General features: G+C 48.7%; 1 protein-coding gene across 4 annotated transcripts in view; it reads left to right on the top strand.

Moving 5' to 3' along the window:
- TLE5 (TLE family member 5, transcriptional modulator) overlaps window positions 1–13351 on the top strand; it is a 272205-nt gene that overhangs the window by 39511 nt on the left and 219343 nt on the right. For all 4 annotated transcript variants that reach the window (XM_069648274.1, XM_069648267.1, XM_069648285.1 and 1 more), the window contains exons 4-5: window positions 3596–3640; window positions 3852–3914. In XM_069648274.1, the coding sequence (XP_069504375.1) occupies window positions 3596–3640; window positions 3852–3914 (108 nt within the window). The remainder of the gene's footprint in view (window positions 1–3595; window positions 3641–3851; window positions 3915–13351) is intronic.

Below are 13351 nucleotides of genomic sequence, written 5' to 3'. Positions count from 1 at the left end.
ATTTGGAAGTTTGCCAGTACTAGTTTAGTAAAGGCTGTGCCGAATGTATAGACTGGCAGCACAGTCTGAAGGAAGTCCCATGACATGCTGTCAAATGCCTGAGCCCAGAGAGAAAGGAGTGAGATTTTATCCCCACCCCCCACGGCCGGGGGACTTTGGGGCCAGTGCTATGAAGTCAACCACCCTCCTAATTTTGTCGTGGGCACCTCTGTTTTTGATGAACCCTGTCTGGCTATTGATTATGGCGGGGGGGGGGGGGAGTACTTGGCCCAATCTGTGGCTAGGATCTTTAGATTTTTGCATTGGTGTTCAGGAGTGCAATGGGGCCATAAGTGGGGTCTTTACCAGGTTTTAATTAGGAGTAGTCTGTGGATTCGTTTTTCCTGATTTGGAGAAAGGGTGTAATAGTGTGGTGAGATGTGAGATTAGGGGCCTTGCAAAAGAATCTATTGGTGAATCCGTTGGGGCCGGGGCCTTTCTGTTTGGAAGGGAGCATATAGCTTGGGTGACTTCTTGGTCCGATAAGGGGCTCTGGCCTGCTCTCTAAAGTCTTTGATCTGGGTAGTGTCACCTTGATGTGGGGTGGCAGATCTCACATCTCCTAAAGAACTCTGCCATGAACTTCAATTTCCCGGCTTCCGTGACCTCTTCCCTGTTTTGCTCTTCAAGGCCCCAATGTAATTGTTAGTTGCTGCTTTTCAAAGCTTCACAGCCAGCCTTGTTGCCCCTGGAGGAGTAATATTTTTTTCTTATGAATTGATTGCACTGCTTTCCTGACATGTGGGTTTCCAGGGCTTTTCTAGCTATTCTGAGGTCTCGGAGCGTTTGCCTCTTCCCTTTCGTTGCATGCACCTTCTTTCTCTTGTACTATCCCCTCTAGTCTTTCCCTGGGTAAAGGTTGGGTCCTATACCAAGCCGCTGATTGTCGTATGATGACGTTCCCCTCCCCCATTCTGCATGTATGTCCATGACCTCTATTCTGATTTCTTTGAAGTAATGGGCTGTCGCCTCTTCAATAGAGGCCCTAGCGGCATCAGTCTCCAGAGGCTTCCTTCAGGGGTTGCCCTGATCCCAACACTAATCCTAGTTTTACTGGGAGTGGTCTGTGAGTGCCTTGGGTAGGATTTCTATTCCCTTAACTGATGAGATGAGGGTGGTGGAGACCAGGAACACGTCTAGACTTGAGAAGCCTCCATGTGCAGAGTAGGCGTATTCCATCTTCCCTGGGCAGAGGATGTTTCTATCAGCGAGTTTTCCCTCAAAAGCGTCGTTGTGGCGTAATAGTTACTTCTGTCCGTGGTTTTGGGAGCTACAGTTGTCCATCGTCTGGTCTATTACACAGTAATACACTAGCTCATAGTTCCCCATTGGTAGCGGCTAGATACCTGTTGGGCAGAATTGCATGCAGTACCCTCTGGGACTGCCACATACAATTGGGACTACAGGTGTAAGCAAAACCAATCTTTTGTATAGGTCTGTACTACAGTTTTGTGGTAGCGAGCTGAGCAGTCAGGCTTATCTCAAGAGGGAATTTGAGCCGTACAAGAGGTTACACAGAGGTCTTACAATCAGTGGTTCAAGTACAGTTACACTCAAGGTTTCTTGGTAAAACACTTATAAATGTATTGCCCAATCATTTAGAAAACATTCACTAGAAAGAGACAACTTAATATTATACACAAACACACTTCAATAACAAACCAGTGAGTTTCTGAACAAATTAGGCTTCCCTAAAATGGGAGCAAAATGACATTTGTTACTTTCAATGGGAATAAAAATGCGCAAGTTAACAGAATAGATCACACATACTTTCTTAGACAGTGCCTTAGTATGAAGCAAAAGATGCAGCTGAAGACGTTGGTTCCTGCAGATCACTGTTCTGCACCTCAGTCGTGGGGCCAAGAGGGAGGATGTTGCGGCGGTGTGGGGAAGGGGGGGTAGGGTGGGCGTGGACTCCTGCACAGGATCATCGGGAAAATGCTGACAAAATGGAGTGCCTTCAGTTCGAGTAGCTGTAATTCAAGCGCACAAGCTGGTGTCCTCCGACCCCGCCCCTCCTGGTTAATCCTAACCAGCTTCGAGAATGGTATCCAGGGTGGCTTACGAGTTGATTGGTCCACCAACTCCAAGGAAGAAGTCTCCCTTGTAGGGGCTTCTGTCGAGATTAACTTGGCGACTCTGCTTTCCAGTCCAAGAGACTCGCCTTTTAAAGTTTTCTCCCTTTCATTCCAGCCTAGCTGCCCCTCACCCAGCAGGGTGGCTGTCCTTGCCGGACAGTCAGCCAGCTAATCACGCCAGAGTACATTTGGGTCTCCTAAGAGACTAAGCACAGGGAGTTTCGGGCATCTCCCTCACTTCCTGTCCACCCCAGACACTCAGACGCCAAAGGTGGTCTTCAATCCTGAAGCCCGCCAAAGGCATAGAACCAAAGGGACCAAACCTGGTTTGGCGCACAGAGACAAACTCTAGAAGGACCTTTCCAAAAAGAAATGGCAAAAAAAGACAGGGACTCCCTTAAACAAAGGGGCTTAAGGCGCCATCTTGAAAAACATGGCTACCGCAATTTTTAGCTACTGGTGTTCTTGGTTGGAAAAAATGATAGTTCGTTGTAAAACCACTGCCACTTCGATAGGAAAGGGTAGCATTTGACTGCTACTTGAGTTTCTAGACATAGAGGTTACTAGGTAACCCGTCCAGCACTCTTTAGGAAGATAGTATGTGCTGGCTCAAGGAATTTAAAACTACTAGTAAAGTCAGTTTAGCCTTGCATTCTCTGGGAAACCGTTTATCCAAGAGAAGGTATTTAAACCTTGGAAGTTTAAAGGCTTCCCCATGTCACTGCACTGGGGGTGCTGTGTGACACAAAGATGATGGCTATGGAGTTGTTTAAACTCCATAACCAAAGAAAATAAACCCAGAAAACAAACAGAATTAAAAAGTTCAAAGCCCCAAAGTTTAGCAAAAGAGCTGGGTGTCTCTACTAGAGGAATTAGCACATTTTGAGAATTCTCCCTAACAATACCAAGGAGCCATTTGTAGCTCCTGCTTATCCAATCCTAATTTCGAGATCTGCCACCTGACTTAATTGTTTTACAACCTGTGTATTTCATTCTACCATTTTGAGGGTGGAATAGCTTGGACGGGCACCCTACACAATCTGAAGAACATCTTGATCATTCCGTCTTCCTGTGTCCCCCCCTCTCCCCACAGCAACCCAGCTTCTTTATAGCTCCACACCCTTGTAATTTCCTGGGTGTGCCCATGTGTACAGCACATTTTGCGTTCCAGCTAGGTTTGCACTTTATACTTTGCCTCATCCGAATAAGAATTTGCATGTACCAACCAAGAATTTGTAATTACTGTAGCAGAAATATTTAAAACCACCCACTGGTGCTTTCTAGTCCTGTACTGGAAACAAATCAGATTATGAATTTAGCTGCAGGTTTATCTAGTATTCATGTCAAAATGTTGGATTTATTGAAGCATCGACCGCATTGCAAATGTACTACATGAATGACATTGTGTGGTTGCGAGGTACATCAACAAGAAACTACTAGGTACTGTGGTAATGAAACTTCTTCTTTTATTTCTTCAGTATTACGAGATGTCCTATGGGCTAAACATCGAAATGCACAAACAGGTGAGGGAAATTATTTTTAATACTGTAACTCGTGGATGCTGTAATGTGCCAGTGTTTCTTGCATCTGCTGTCTTTGCAAAGCCAGAGGCATCCAGAACTTTGGTGTGAGGAAACCAGGGGTTTGAAGTGTTGAATGGAAGGGCTTCAGATTGTGACCACTGTATAAACATCTTGAAATAATTCTAATGAGATTTTTGCTTTTGTATTTCAGGCTGAAATCGTCAAACGGTTAAATGGGATCTGTGCTCAGGTCTTGCCATACCTTTCACAAGAGGTAACATTTATGAAGCATTTGTTTTCATTTTTTTTCTGTGGGGGGTGATGAGTTAAATGTACACCAATAAAGGTTTAAGAATTGCAGTTGTGTTGTGCGTTGAACACAATTTGTCTTTCTTTCAAATTTTTATTTTGGCATACGCCAGCAGCAGCTCGTTTCTAGCACTTGGAAATAGCTAGGGCAAGGTGAAAAATCCCTACCCCAATGAGAAGCCACTCTTTTAGAATTGGGTAATTTTTTGCACATTTTGCTACTGCCTAGCATAGTCATTCTGTATCTTACATATGTTCTTGCAGTAAAGCTTAGCAGATACTTTTTTTTTTTTTACCTGTCAGACTAAAGACACTATGTGAGGGGGGACACTAGTAGTGCGGATAGCAGGCCAGCAGAGGATGAAGTGCTCCGTTAGCCTCTGTTGCTCTTGTTTAATTTTGGATTGACACTGGATCAAACGGGGAGCACACGAAGAACAGTAACATTTATAGTGGTTTACACACCATGGGAACTTGCTTTCACTTTTTTCAAATTGTGCAGGATGACTCCATAAACTGTGTGCATCAATGGAAGTTGCTAATAGTTCGAGATTTGAATCGCACATTTTATTGGTATTTAAAGGTCCCAGTACCTTCCCAGGAGGGAGCTGGCTGACTGGGCTTCCATATTCAAACTAGCAGAATATTGATGGATCTAGTGTCATAACTTCCACTGGAAGGGGTGGAAGTCGTGCAACCCCTCGAGTTAACCTAGCTCTGTACTGGGTTGTTGTCGGCCAGAAGTTGATGTGGAATATTGTGACGGGCCATCTGAAGTTGATCTGTATAGTAGCTGATTGGTAAGAACGTAGCATTTTTCAGTTTAAAACTGCTCCCTCCTTTCAAAGCAGCCAGAGGTCTGCTGTTGGATACACTGCTGTTGCTTTTCAGCCTGCATCTTGTGCCTTTATAAGACCACCAGTTAACCAACTTAAATGTTTTTGTTTTGTGGTACAGTAATGGTCCGCCGAATATCAGATGTTGCATTATATGTATGACCACTTTGGTTGGCGTTTAGTAGATGAGAGGAAACCATTTCCAGCTCTGAAGCTATTGCCGAACATCTGATATGGGTGTTTTCAAATCCATGAGGTTGCCTGAGCCTGCCCCTTCAGAGTGCTTGCCGCTTTATCAAGGATAGTGCACTTATTCCAGTCGGGTGTATCGGTGGGAGAAGTCTAAGCCCAGCCCCAACCTTGGCTTATGTGCATTGCAGTAGTTGGGATCAATTAATCGCCATGTTTCTTGGGAGGCAGAAGGCAGTGTTTAAAATGCAATGCAACAGTGTCTTACAGAAATTGATGACTTTTAAAAATGCACACTGCATATCTGAAAATCTATTAAAGTGATACTTTTGCTTATTTGACCTAGAACTACGTGCTGAATCCCTGGTAAAATTGCAAACAATGTTGCCAACTTGTATGCTGCCCAAGAACTGCAAAGCTCATCACTATCTTGGAGTGCAATAGAGGGAAACTGACCTGCTGTTGCTAGCCTACAGTTGTCACACCCTGTGCCTTCCAGTTACTGGCAATATCACCTGCATATACCGCAACAGACTGTTACGGGTACAGAATAACTTGCAAAAGTACCCATTGCATCACATGCCTTTTCTGCAATCTATGGACACCTCCCATACTTATGTTACTTTGTAAGCACAAGGGGTGGAATGGGTGAACTCTTTCACCTGCTTTGAGTGGGGCATGGAGTCTGTATCCTAAAAGTAATACAAGCCTTATCTTTTTGAATCTCCTCTAAATGGTGAAACTGAGCCTAGCGGCTGTACATGGTCTAGGATCAAGTGCACATCCCGCTTTGCATTTGGGATATTGTTCGCTGCAAATTGGCCCCAGCGCTTTTATTATTTTTTTTAACTTAACTTTTGTTTATTGGCATAAAGGTTAAAGGGATAGTCCAGTAGTTTTGCAGGGGAGCACTGGAGACCCAAAGTGATAGCCACAGCAGGCAGAAACACGATGCAGTTGTGTTTGAAAACGCTGCGGTTTTTCTTTCCGAGTTTCTCAGGCTCCTCCGAGCTGAGAAACTTGGAATGAAAAAACGCAGCGTTTTCAAACACAACGTTGTATTTATGTTTGCGGTCGCTTCAAAAGCGACCGCAAGCATAAATACAACGTTTTTAAAGCTGCGGTTTTATTTCTAAGTTTTCCGGGCTCCTCCAGCCCGGAAAACCTAGAAAAAAAAAACGCAGCTAGTGCTTATTTTTTTTAATAAATAGCACTAAGATTCAGCTGCAGCTTTCCTGCTCTGGTCTCCGGTCCCTGTCCTCTGCGTACAGCACCAATGAAGGAAAAGCCACCCAGCGGTAGCTTTTGTTTACTACAGCTGGCTGGCTTTTCCTTCATTAGTGCCGCAAAAGCCAGCATGGGCGGGCATCCATTTCACAAAATGGATGCGCCCATGTGCTTGCTTTTGCGAATTTTGAGCTTGAATAGCTCAAAATTTTACATAGGAAGTTTTAAAGTGTGCTAGTATTTTTTTAATGTTGCCTATCTTTTTAAAAACATTTTTTTTACTGGACTATCCCTTTAAGACAGGCACAGCACAATGACGTAGCAATGAGTTAACAACATAACCGCACAGTCGACAGCACAACATGGCTGAAATAAACATCTCAAATTAAGGACGATTGATATCTCGGAGAGGCGTAGAGTTACATTTCACATGGCGTGTCGGGCTGTACTGGTAGGGGAGTAGAGCTCCATTTCACTTCGTCTCTCTTATTCAGGTAGCTACAGAATTCCGACCAAACATTTTTGGGACGTGATGACCGAGGTAGGGATCCAATGTATTCTTCTTCGCACATTTGCGTCCATGTAAGTGCCTTCAGCCACATCATAAAAGTGGGGGGGATTGTGGCGCTTCCAGCATTGCAATATACATCTTTTAGCCACAATGACACTCACATTCAAGAATTTTGACCTTTTCCTTACATTTCCCCCCCCCTCCCTCCCAAACACCAAACCACAGGGCTAGTGGCTCCATATTCACCGGGAAACCAACCATCTCGGAGAGCGCCTCTGCCACCCAGAACGTTTTGAGGGCGGGGAAAGACCAGAACATGTGTATGTGATCTGCTTCGCAGGATTTGCATTTAGGGCGCACATGAGTTGGGGTACCTATAATGACACCACTCTGTACGGTGTATAATAGAGCCTGTTGAGGAGCTTAAATTGTATGTAGCGGAATCTGGCGCTAAGAGACCCTGCGCGTGTGTGTGTGTGTGCACACATTGTGTCCCAAAGATCGTCTGTAATTTCCGCTCCAGTTCCCCAGCGCAAGCTTTGCGTGGTTTGAGAGACTTCTCCGGAGTTTTAGCTGCATTTTGTAGAGATTGGATATTATACCTTTGGCGCCCCTGGAGTTTGCTATATATTGTATTTCAGGAGAGTCAGGGGGTTCAGTTGGGTATGAGGGCCACATAGCTCATACTGCAGCTCTAAGCCTGTAATACTGCAGCATCTCAAGCGAAGAATTGGAGTGTTCCGGTCGCCATGTTTGAGGGGTGATAAATGCAACATCGGGGAAGAGGTCAGCGAGGGCGCGATAGTCCAGATTTTCCCAGTGTTGTATGGGATGTTGGTCATGTGTGGGGGGGGGGGGGGTAGGGGGGAACGGAAGTCTGGGAAACAGCCACAGAGGAAGCCACTTATAGTATGGGCGTTGTTCCTGGTCGGAGCCTCGGATGCTTCTCCAAGCCCTGAGCGTAGTGGCCACCAGGTCTGCCTGAGCGTCTGTGTGGAATGCGCGTGCAATAGCAGGGTCATGATGTTAGTTTCCCCCCCCCCCAATCCGCCAGTTTCACATGTATGGGCGGATCCTGGAACGTGTACCAATGGGAGGCGTGCTGGGCCTGTGCTGCATTCCAGTACAAGCGGAGGTCTGTGAAGCCTTCTTTTTCATAGGGCAACGTCATATGTTGCCACTTCTTGCGGACCGAACCTGGATGCCAGAGAAATTGTGCGCACTCCGAGTGGAGCCTCTTAAAGTATTGTATCCTGGGCCAGATCGGTACGTTAACAAAGACGTACAGGAGCTTGGGGACCACTACCATCTTTATTAGAGAGTCTGCCTGCCAGGGATAGGGGTAAATTGCGCCATTTGGAGAACCTAGAGAAGACCAGTTGAGCCGCGGCTTCGTAATTATCTGTCAATAGGGAGGACTTGGCTAGCAATATCTGTACTCCGAGATGCCTAACCCCACCCGGGGACCAGCGTAGAGGGTACTCACATGACGGTTGTTGAGTTGCCACAGTAAGAGGGGAAAATTTCCGATTTAGAGTAGTTGATTGTGAAACCTGAGAACGTGCCAATTTAGGTAATATCACGGATGATCGGGTCCAGATATGTGGAGGGGTTTCTGATATACAGGAGCACGTCATCTGCGTAGAGTGATGATTTCTGGTGTGTCCAGTAATCGAATGCCTTTTTTGATGTGCCGCCCTCTTACGTGCTCAGCCATGGGTTTGATAGCGAGCGCAAAAAAGAGGGGTGAGAATGGGCATCCCTGACGAGTGCCCCTATGTAGCATGAAGGGATAGGAGGGAACAGAGTTTACAAGGACCCTAGCTAGTGGATCCGTGTATACGTTTTATGTAAGAGGTCATATTTGGACCCACTCCCATTTTCTCCAGCACGGCCCACAAATATTGCCATGACACCATATCAAAAGCCTTTTGGGCATCCAGTGTTACGCCACAGCATCAGCGCTTGGGTCAATTCTGGACATCACATTGAACAGGCGGTGGATGTTAAGTGCCATGGGTCGACCGGGAATGAAACCACACTGGTCTGCATGGATCATGTGTGACATGAAAGGAAGAAACCTGTTTGCGATTATCTTAGCAAAGATTTTCGTGTCAGTGTTAATAAGGGATAGGGGCCTGTAGGACCCACATTCATCCGGTGGTTTTCCAGGTTTGGGGAGAACTAAAGGCCCCCCTTAGGGAAGGGGGGAGGCTGTTCAAACGAAGTGATTCGGCCCAGACCCTGTGAAGAACGGGCCAATATAGCCACATGTTCCTGGTAGAACTCAGAAGTGAGACCATCCGGGCCAGGCGCTTTGTTTTTTGAAAGGTCTGATATTACCTGGGCGATCTCCTCCAGGGTGAACGGGGCGTCTAAACGCTCCCGGGTGTCCTGGGAGCTAAGGGTCATAGGAATGCTCTCCAGCAGGTCGTCTAGGTCCTGGGCCGAGTGTTCAGGTTGGGGACCATATAGATTGGCGTAAAATCTAGTGAATGTGTCTAGTATGGACTGGTCTGACCAGTGTTTCACTCCGCTCCCATCTATAATGCTATCAATGCGGGACATACCACTCTCTGCATGCACCAGCCTAGCCAGGGTTCTACCCGGTCTGTCCCCCTCCCCATATTTACGGGCAGCAACAGGGCGAGCATAGTATTGCACCTCACTCCTGGCATGTAACTCAAACCTTTCCAGCTCAGATCTGATCGCAGCTAGGGTTGCTGGGGACGGAGTGGATAGGTACTCCTGTTCAAGTGCTTTAAGTTTAGTTTCAGAGTTGGTTAGGGCTTGCCTTATAGCCTTCAGGACTCCAGCTTCCCTAGAGATGCACATCCCTCTGATGTAAACCTTAAAAGCCTCCCACCTAATCCCTTTGGGTGTGTCTGTTGCATTGTTCTTTTCAAAGAATGTGGTTATATCCGCTTGGATCTCGGCTTTGAAGACAATGTCAGATAGGGCGGTGGATTTGAAGCACCAGGTGGGTCGCAACGGCGTATCGCTGAGTTGGATCTGTAGGAGCACGGGAGAGTGATCAGATAGCATGCGTGCAAGGATCGTGACACCTGAGACCCTACCCACCAGTTTGCCTGTCAAGAGGAACAAATCTATTCTTCAACTGTCATCTACAGTTGAATAAAAAGTGTAGTCCCTGTCATGGGGGTGGAGCGTTCTCCATACATCATGTAAATTGAGAAAGTCCATGTGCATGAGGAGACGCTTGGCCGCTCGTGATGTGACTCTGCGAGTGGTCGTTGTCCTGTCTAGTACATTGTCAAGTATCAGGTTCATGTCCCCCTAACCCCCATATTATAGGGACATCTATATATCTCATGAGTATGGCAGTCACACCGTCAAACTCCGGAGTCAGTATTGGGCGCGTATAAGTTGACCATTAAGCATTCTTCGTGAGCCAAGGTGCAATGTAGGATCACATATCTGCCTTCCGTGTCGATGTGGGATGCGCGGAGAGTAAAATGGACTGACTTATGGATAAGGGTCAGGACTCCCCTAGCTTGGGTGGAGTATTGGGTGTAGTATCTATTAAGCCCCCAGGTCTGTGCAATGTTCGATGATGGGTGTTTAAGGGCGTGTGTCTCCTGTTGTAGGAGGACCTTGACCCCATGGCTTTGTGCATAGGCCGCAATCCTACGAGACTTTGTGAAATTTGTCAGGCCCTGAACATTCCATGTCATCTTAATCGCTATATAGGCAGCTTACGGAACATCCCAAACACTGGATCTGCCTCTGATAAACACCATGAGTGCTGCCCCAGCACAATAGTGCCACCTTTTAGGACCGGTCTCAACCTTCACGCCATTTTGAGTATAACCTACCCCCAACTTTCCCACTCACCGCCCTGTTCCAACCAGCAGTGTGTGGAAACCCACCCTTCGAGTGAACTATTGCGTGCCATCCCCAACTCGGCAATGCTTGGGAAAACGTTCAACCGGGGCAAAAAACACAAACATTTAGACTCTACAGGAATTGCAACTGCAGTGGGGGGGGAGGCACCGCTGCCGCTTCGCCCACCAGTAGTGATACAAATTGCGATAAAACAACATGGAACTGAAGATCGGCTGATGCAAGTGAGGTTACAAAGCAAGGATGCATGTATTCAAGGGTATCTAGATAGAATCCCAGGAGGAGAGCGAGCGACCGGTTCTAGTCGTTGACCATCAGTACCTCGGGAGGATCTGCCAGTGGGCTGTGCGCCTCGAACAACAGCCTCGCCCGGGACCGTGAAGAAGAGCTTGTTGCGATGGGTCAATTTAAGGCGTGCAGGGAAAAGCATTGCATACTCTATCTTCCTATCCCTTAGCATTTTCTTCACCCCACTGAATCTACGTCTCTCGCTCTGAACCCCTACTGAAAAATCGGGGAAGATCCTGATTATTTGCGAATCCAGCCTTAATTCCCCTTTCTCACTGGCCAATCCGAGTATGTGATCCCTGTCCTTATAGCTGAGCAGTTTTGCTATTATGGATTTGGGGAAATGCCACGGCCGAGGTGCCAAGGAGCGATGGGCTCTTTCAACTGTGAAGAATGGCGAGAGATCAGGGTCATCCAGGAGGTCGTTGAGTTTTTCGACTGCCAGCTCCAGGCGCCCTTTGAGTGCAGATTCGGGAACTCCAATTATGCGAATGTTATTCCTTCATCGCATTTAGCTTTGACCTGTTTCATGTCTCGGATAAGCTCTGACACTGTGTTTTGTAAAGCTTGCACATTGTCCTCTTTGGTGCCAGTCCTCTGCTCCATTTCGGTAATCCTGGCCCCATGTTGGTCAAGCTTAGCCCTTAATGACGCCACATTCGCATTGAAGTCATCTAGCTTTTCATGAAGGGCTGTAAACTTTTTGGCAATGGATTCCATCATAGCGGCCAGGTCCAGTTGCGGGGGGTCCCGGCAGGAGGTTGCCCTTCTCCTGAGCTGTAGCGGGCGACGCCTGGTCTCCCCTGGGCGTCGCCTTGGCGAACTTGTCCATAGCCCCCATCTTGCCAGCGCGATGCGCTCTGTTATTCATTGCTCCGGGTAAGAACTGCGGCTGACTCGGTGAGGTAAGTGTTGGAGGAGGCTGGGGCCTTGCAGCGGGAAAAGTAGGACAGTGGCGACAGTTTGTTAAAAGGGGGTAGCATGTGACGCAGCGTTGATGAGGAAGCAGTAGCCGCCAGCACCCAGCCCGGCGGCCAGTACAGTTCTGAGGCCCCGATGTGGCCAAAGCCGTCGTAGTGGGAGCAGGCCAGGGGAAGGACCTGAGGGAACGGCATGAGCAACGACACTCTGGTATGCTTGGTCACGCCAGACGATGCGCTGTTAGAGGCCAGCAGAGCTCCTCCAGGGAATATTCAGGTGCCTCAGTCGTCCTCCTCCGCAAGCGTTATGAAAGAAGTTGCCTCCCCTCTCTTTAATACCCTGAGTTCCAGGTGTGTGGTGCGAGCGCTCCGGCACGCGAGAATATGTAGCCGCCAAGACGGCTAAGAAGTGACACTAAGTCCAGTTCCAGCACGAAAGGCGCCGGCCTCACAAATCTCACTGGTAAAGAATATTAGGGGGAGGCAGAGCAGGCTTATATGCAGGCAGTGACACTGGGTAAAGAGGAGGGAAAAGGCCAGCTTAGGATGAGGCAGGGTGAGATGTCCCATCCAGCAGCACCCATCTCTCAGCCGTGTAGGGTGGCTGACCCGCGTGCTCCCAGCGCAGGTCAGTTCATGCCAATAGCGAAGGTGCCTCCACCGGAATCCAGACCCGCTCCAGGCCCCGGAGGCCGCGGCCTCCCCAGGTTGGCGTGTGAGGACCCCTCTCCGCTGCAGTATCCCTCGGCTGAATGCAGGAGTTCACGAGGAGCCGCGTCAGCCAGGCCCCAGCAGGCCAGGGAGCCCATTTCCATTCACTCTGGTGGCCGCGGGGGGACAGCTCTGAGAATCCGCCGCAGATCTTATGGCGAGAAGATCCAGCCCGCCCATAGGCCCACGGGCCGGCGAGAGCGTCAGTCGCGGCTTGGAGCTCCGCTCAGGCGAGCCCCGATTTAACAGGCGATGGGGCCACACATTAGCGTACATGAGCGCAGGTCCCTCAGCCCAACCCCCGCACTCTGGCTGTGCGGGGCGGAGGCCTGCTCCTATCGGCCACCGGCCAGGAGCTCCAGGGAGGCCAGGGGCGCGGCCGAGGCGCTGGATGTCGATAGCTTGCGCTCCAGGCCGCACAAACGAGGAGGGCGCCCACGCGGAGCGCCACAGGCAGAGGGCAGGACACCAGCACTGCAGCGCCTCTGGGTGGGGAACACCCGCGTCAAGAGCGGACTCACAGGAACGGCAGGCCGCAGCAGGCCCAGGTGCCCAATCCTCAGGCTGCAGGTTGCGTTTTCACACCAAAGAGCCCCAGCGGCAGAATCGTAGCACCAGCTTGGGGAAAGGATGCGGATTAGCGCCGATGCAGCGGACAATCTGGTGGACGAGAACGGAGCTCCCAGACTAGGCAGCCATCTTCCTTGGCTGCTCAACAGCGGCCCCAGCTTCTTATACCATATTCAGCTTTCCCTCGGTAGGGTTTTGAGTCTCTGGTCTTATAGGAACCTGGGCTTCTCTAGTCTCTGGTATTTTGCTTTCTCTGCATTCCAGGCTGACCACCTCTTGGCGTTTT

The sequence above is a fragment of the Ambystoma mexicanum genome, chromosome 1p, assembly GCF_040938575.1.
Source record: "Ambystoma mexicanum isolate Mex_15411 chromosome 1p, UKY_AmexF1_1, whole genome shotgun sequence".
NCBI classification, from domain to species: Eukaryota; Metazoa; Chordata; class Amphibia; order Caudata; family Ambystomatidae; genus Ambystoma; species Ambystoma mexicanum.
Note: the sequence above shows the minus strand (reverse complement) of the source record. Positions and strands in the feature narration are given on the sequence as shown.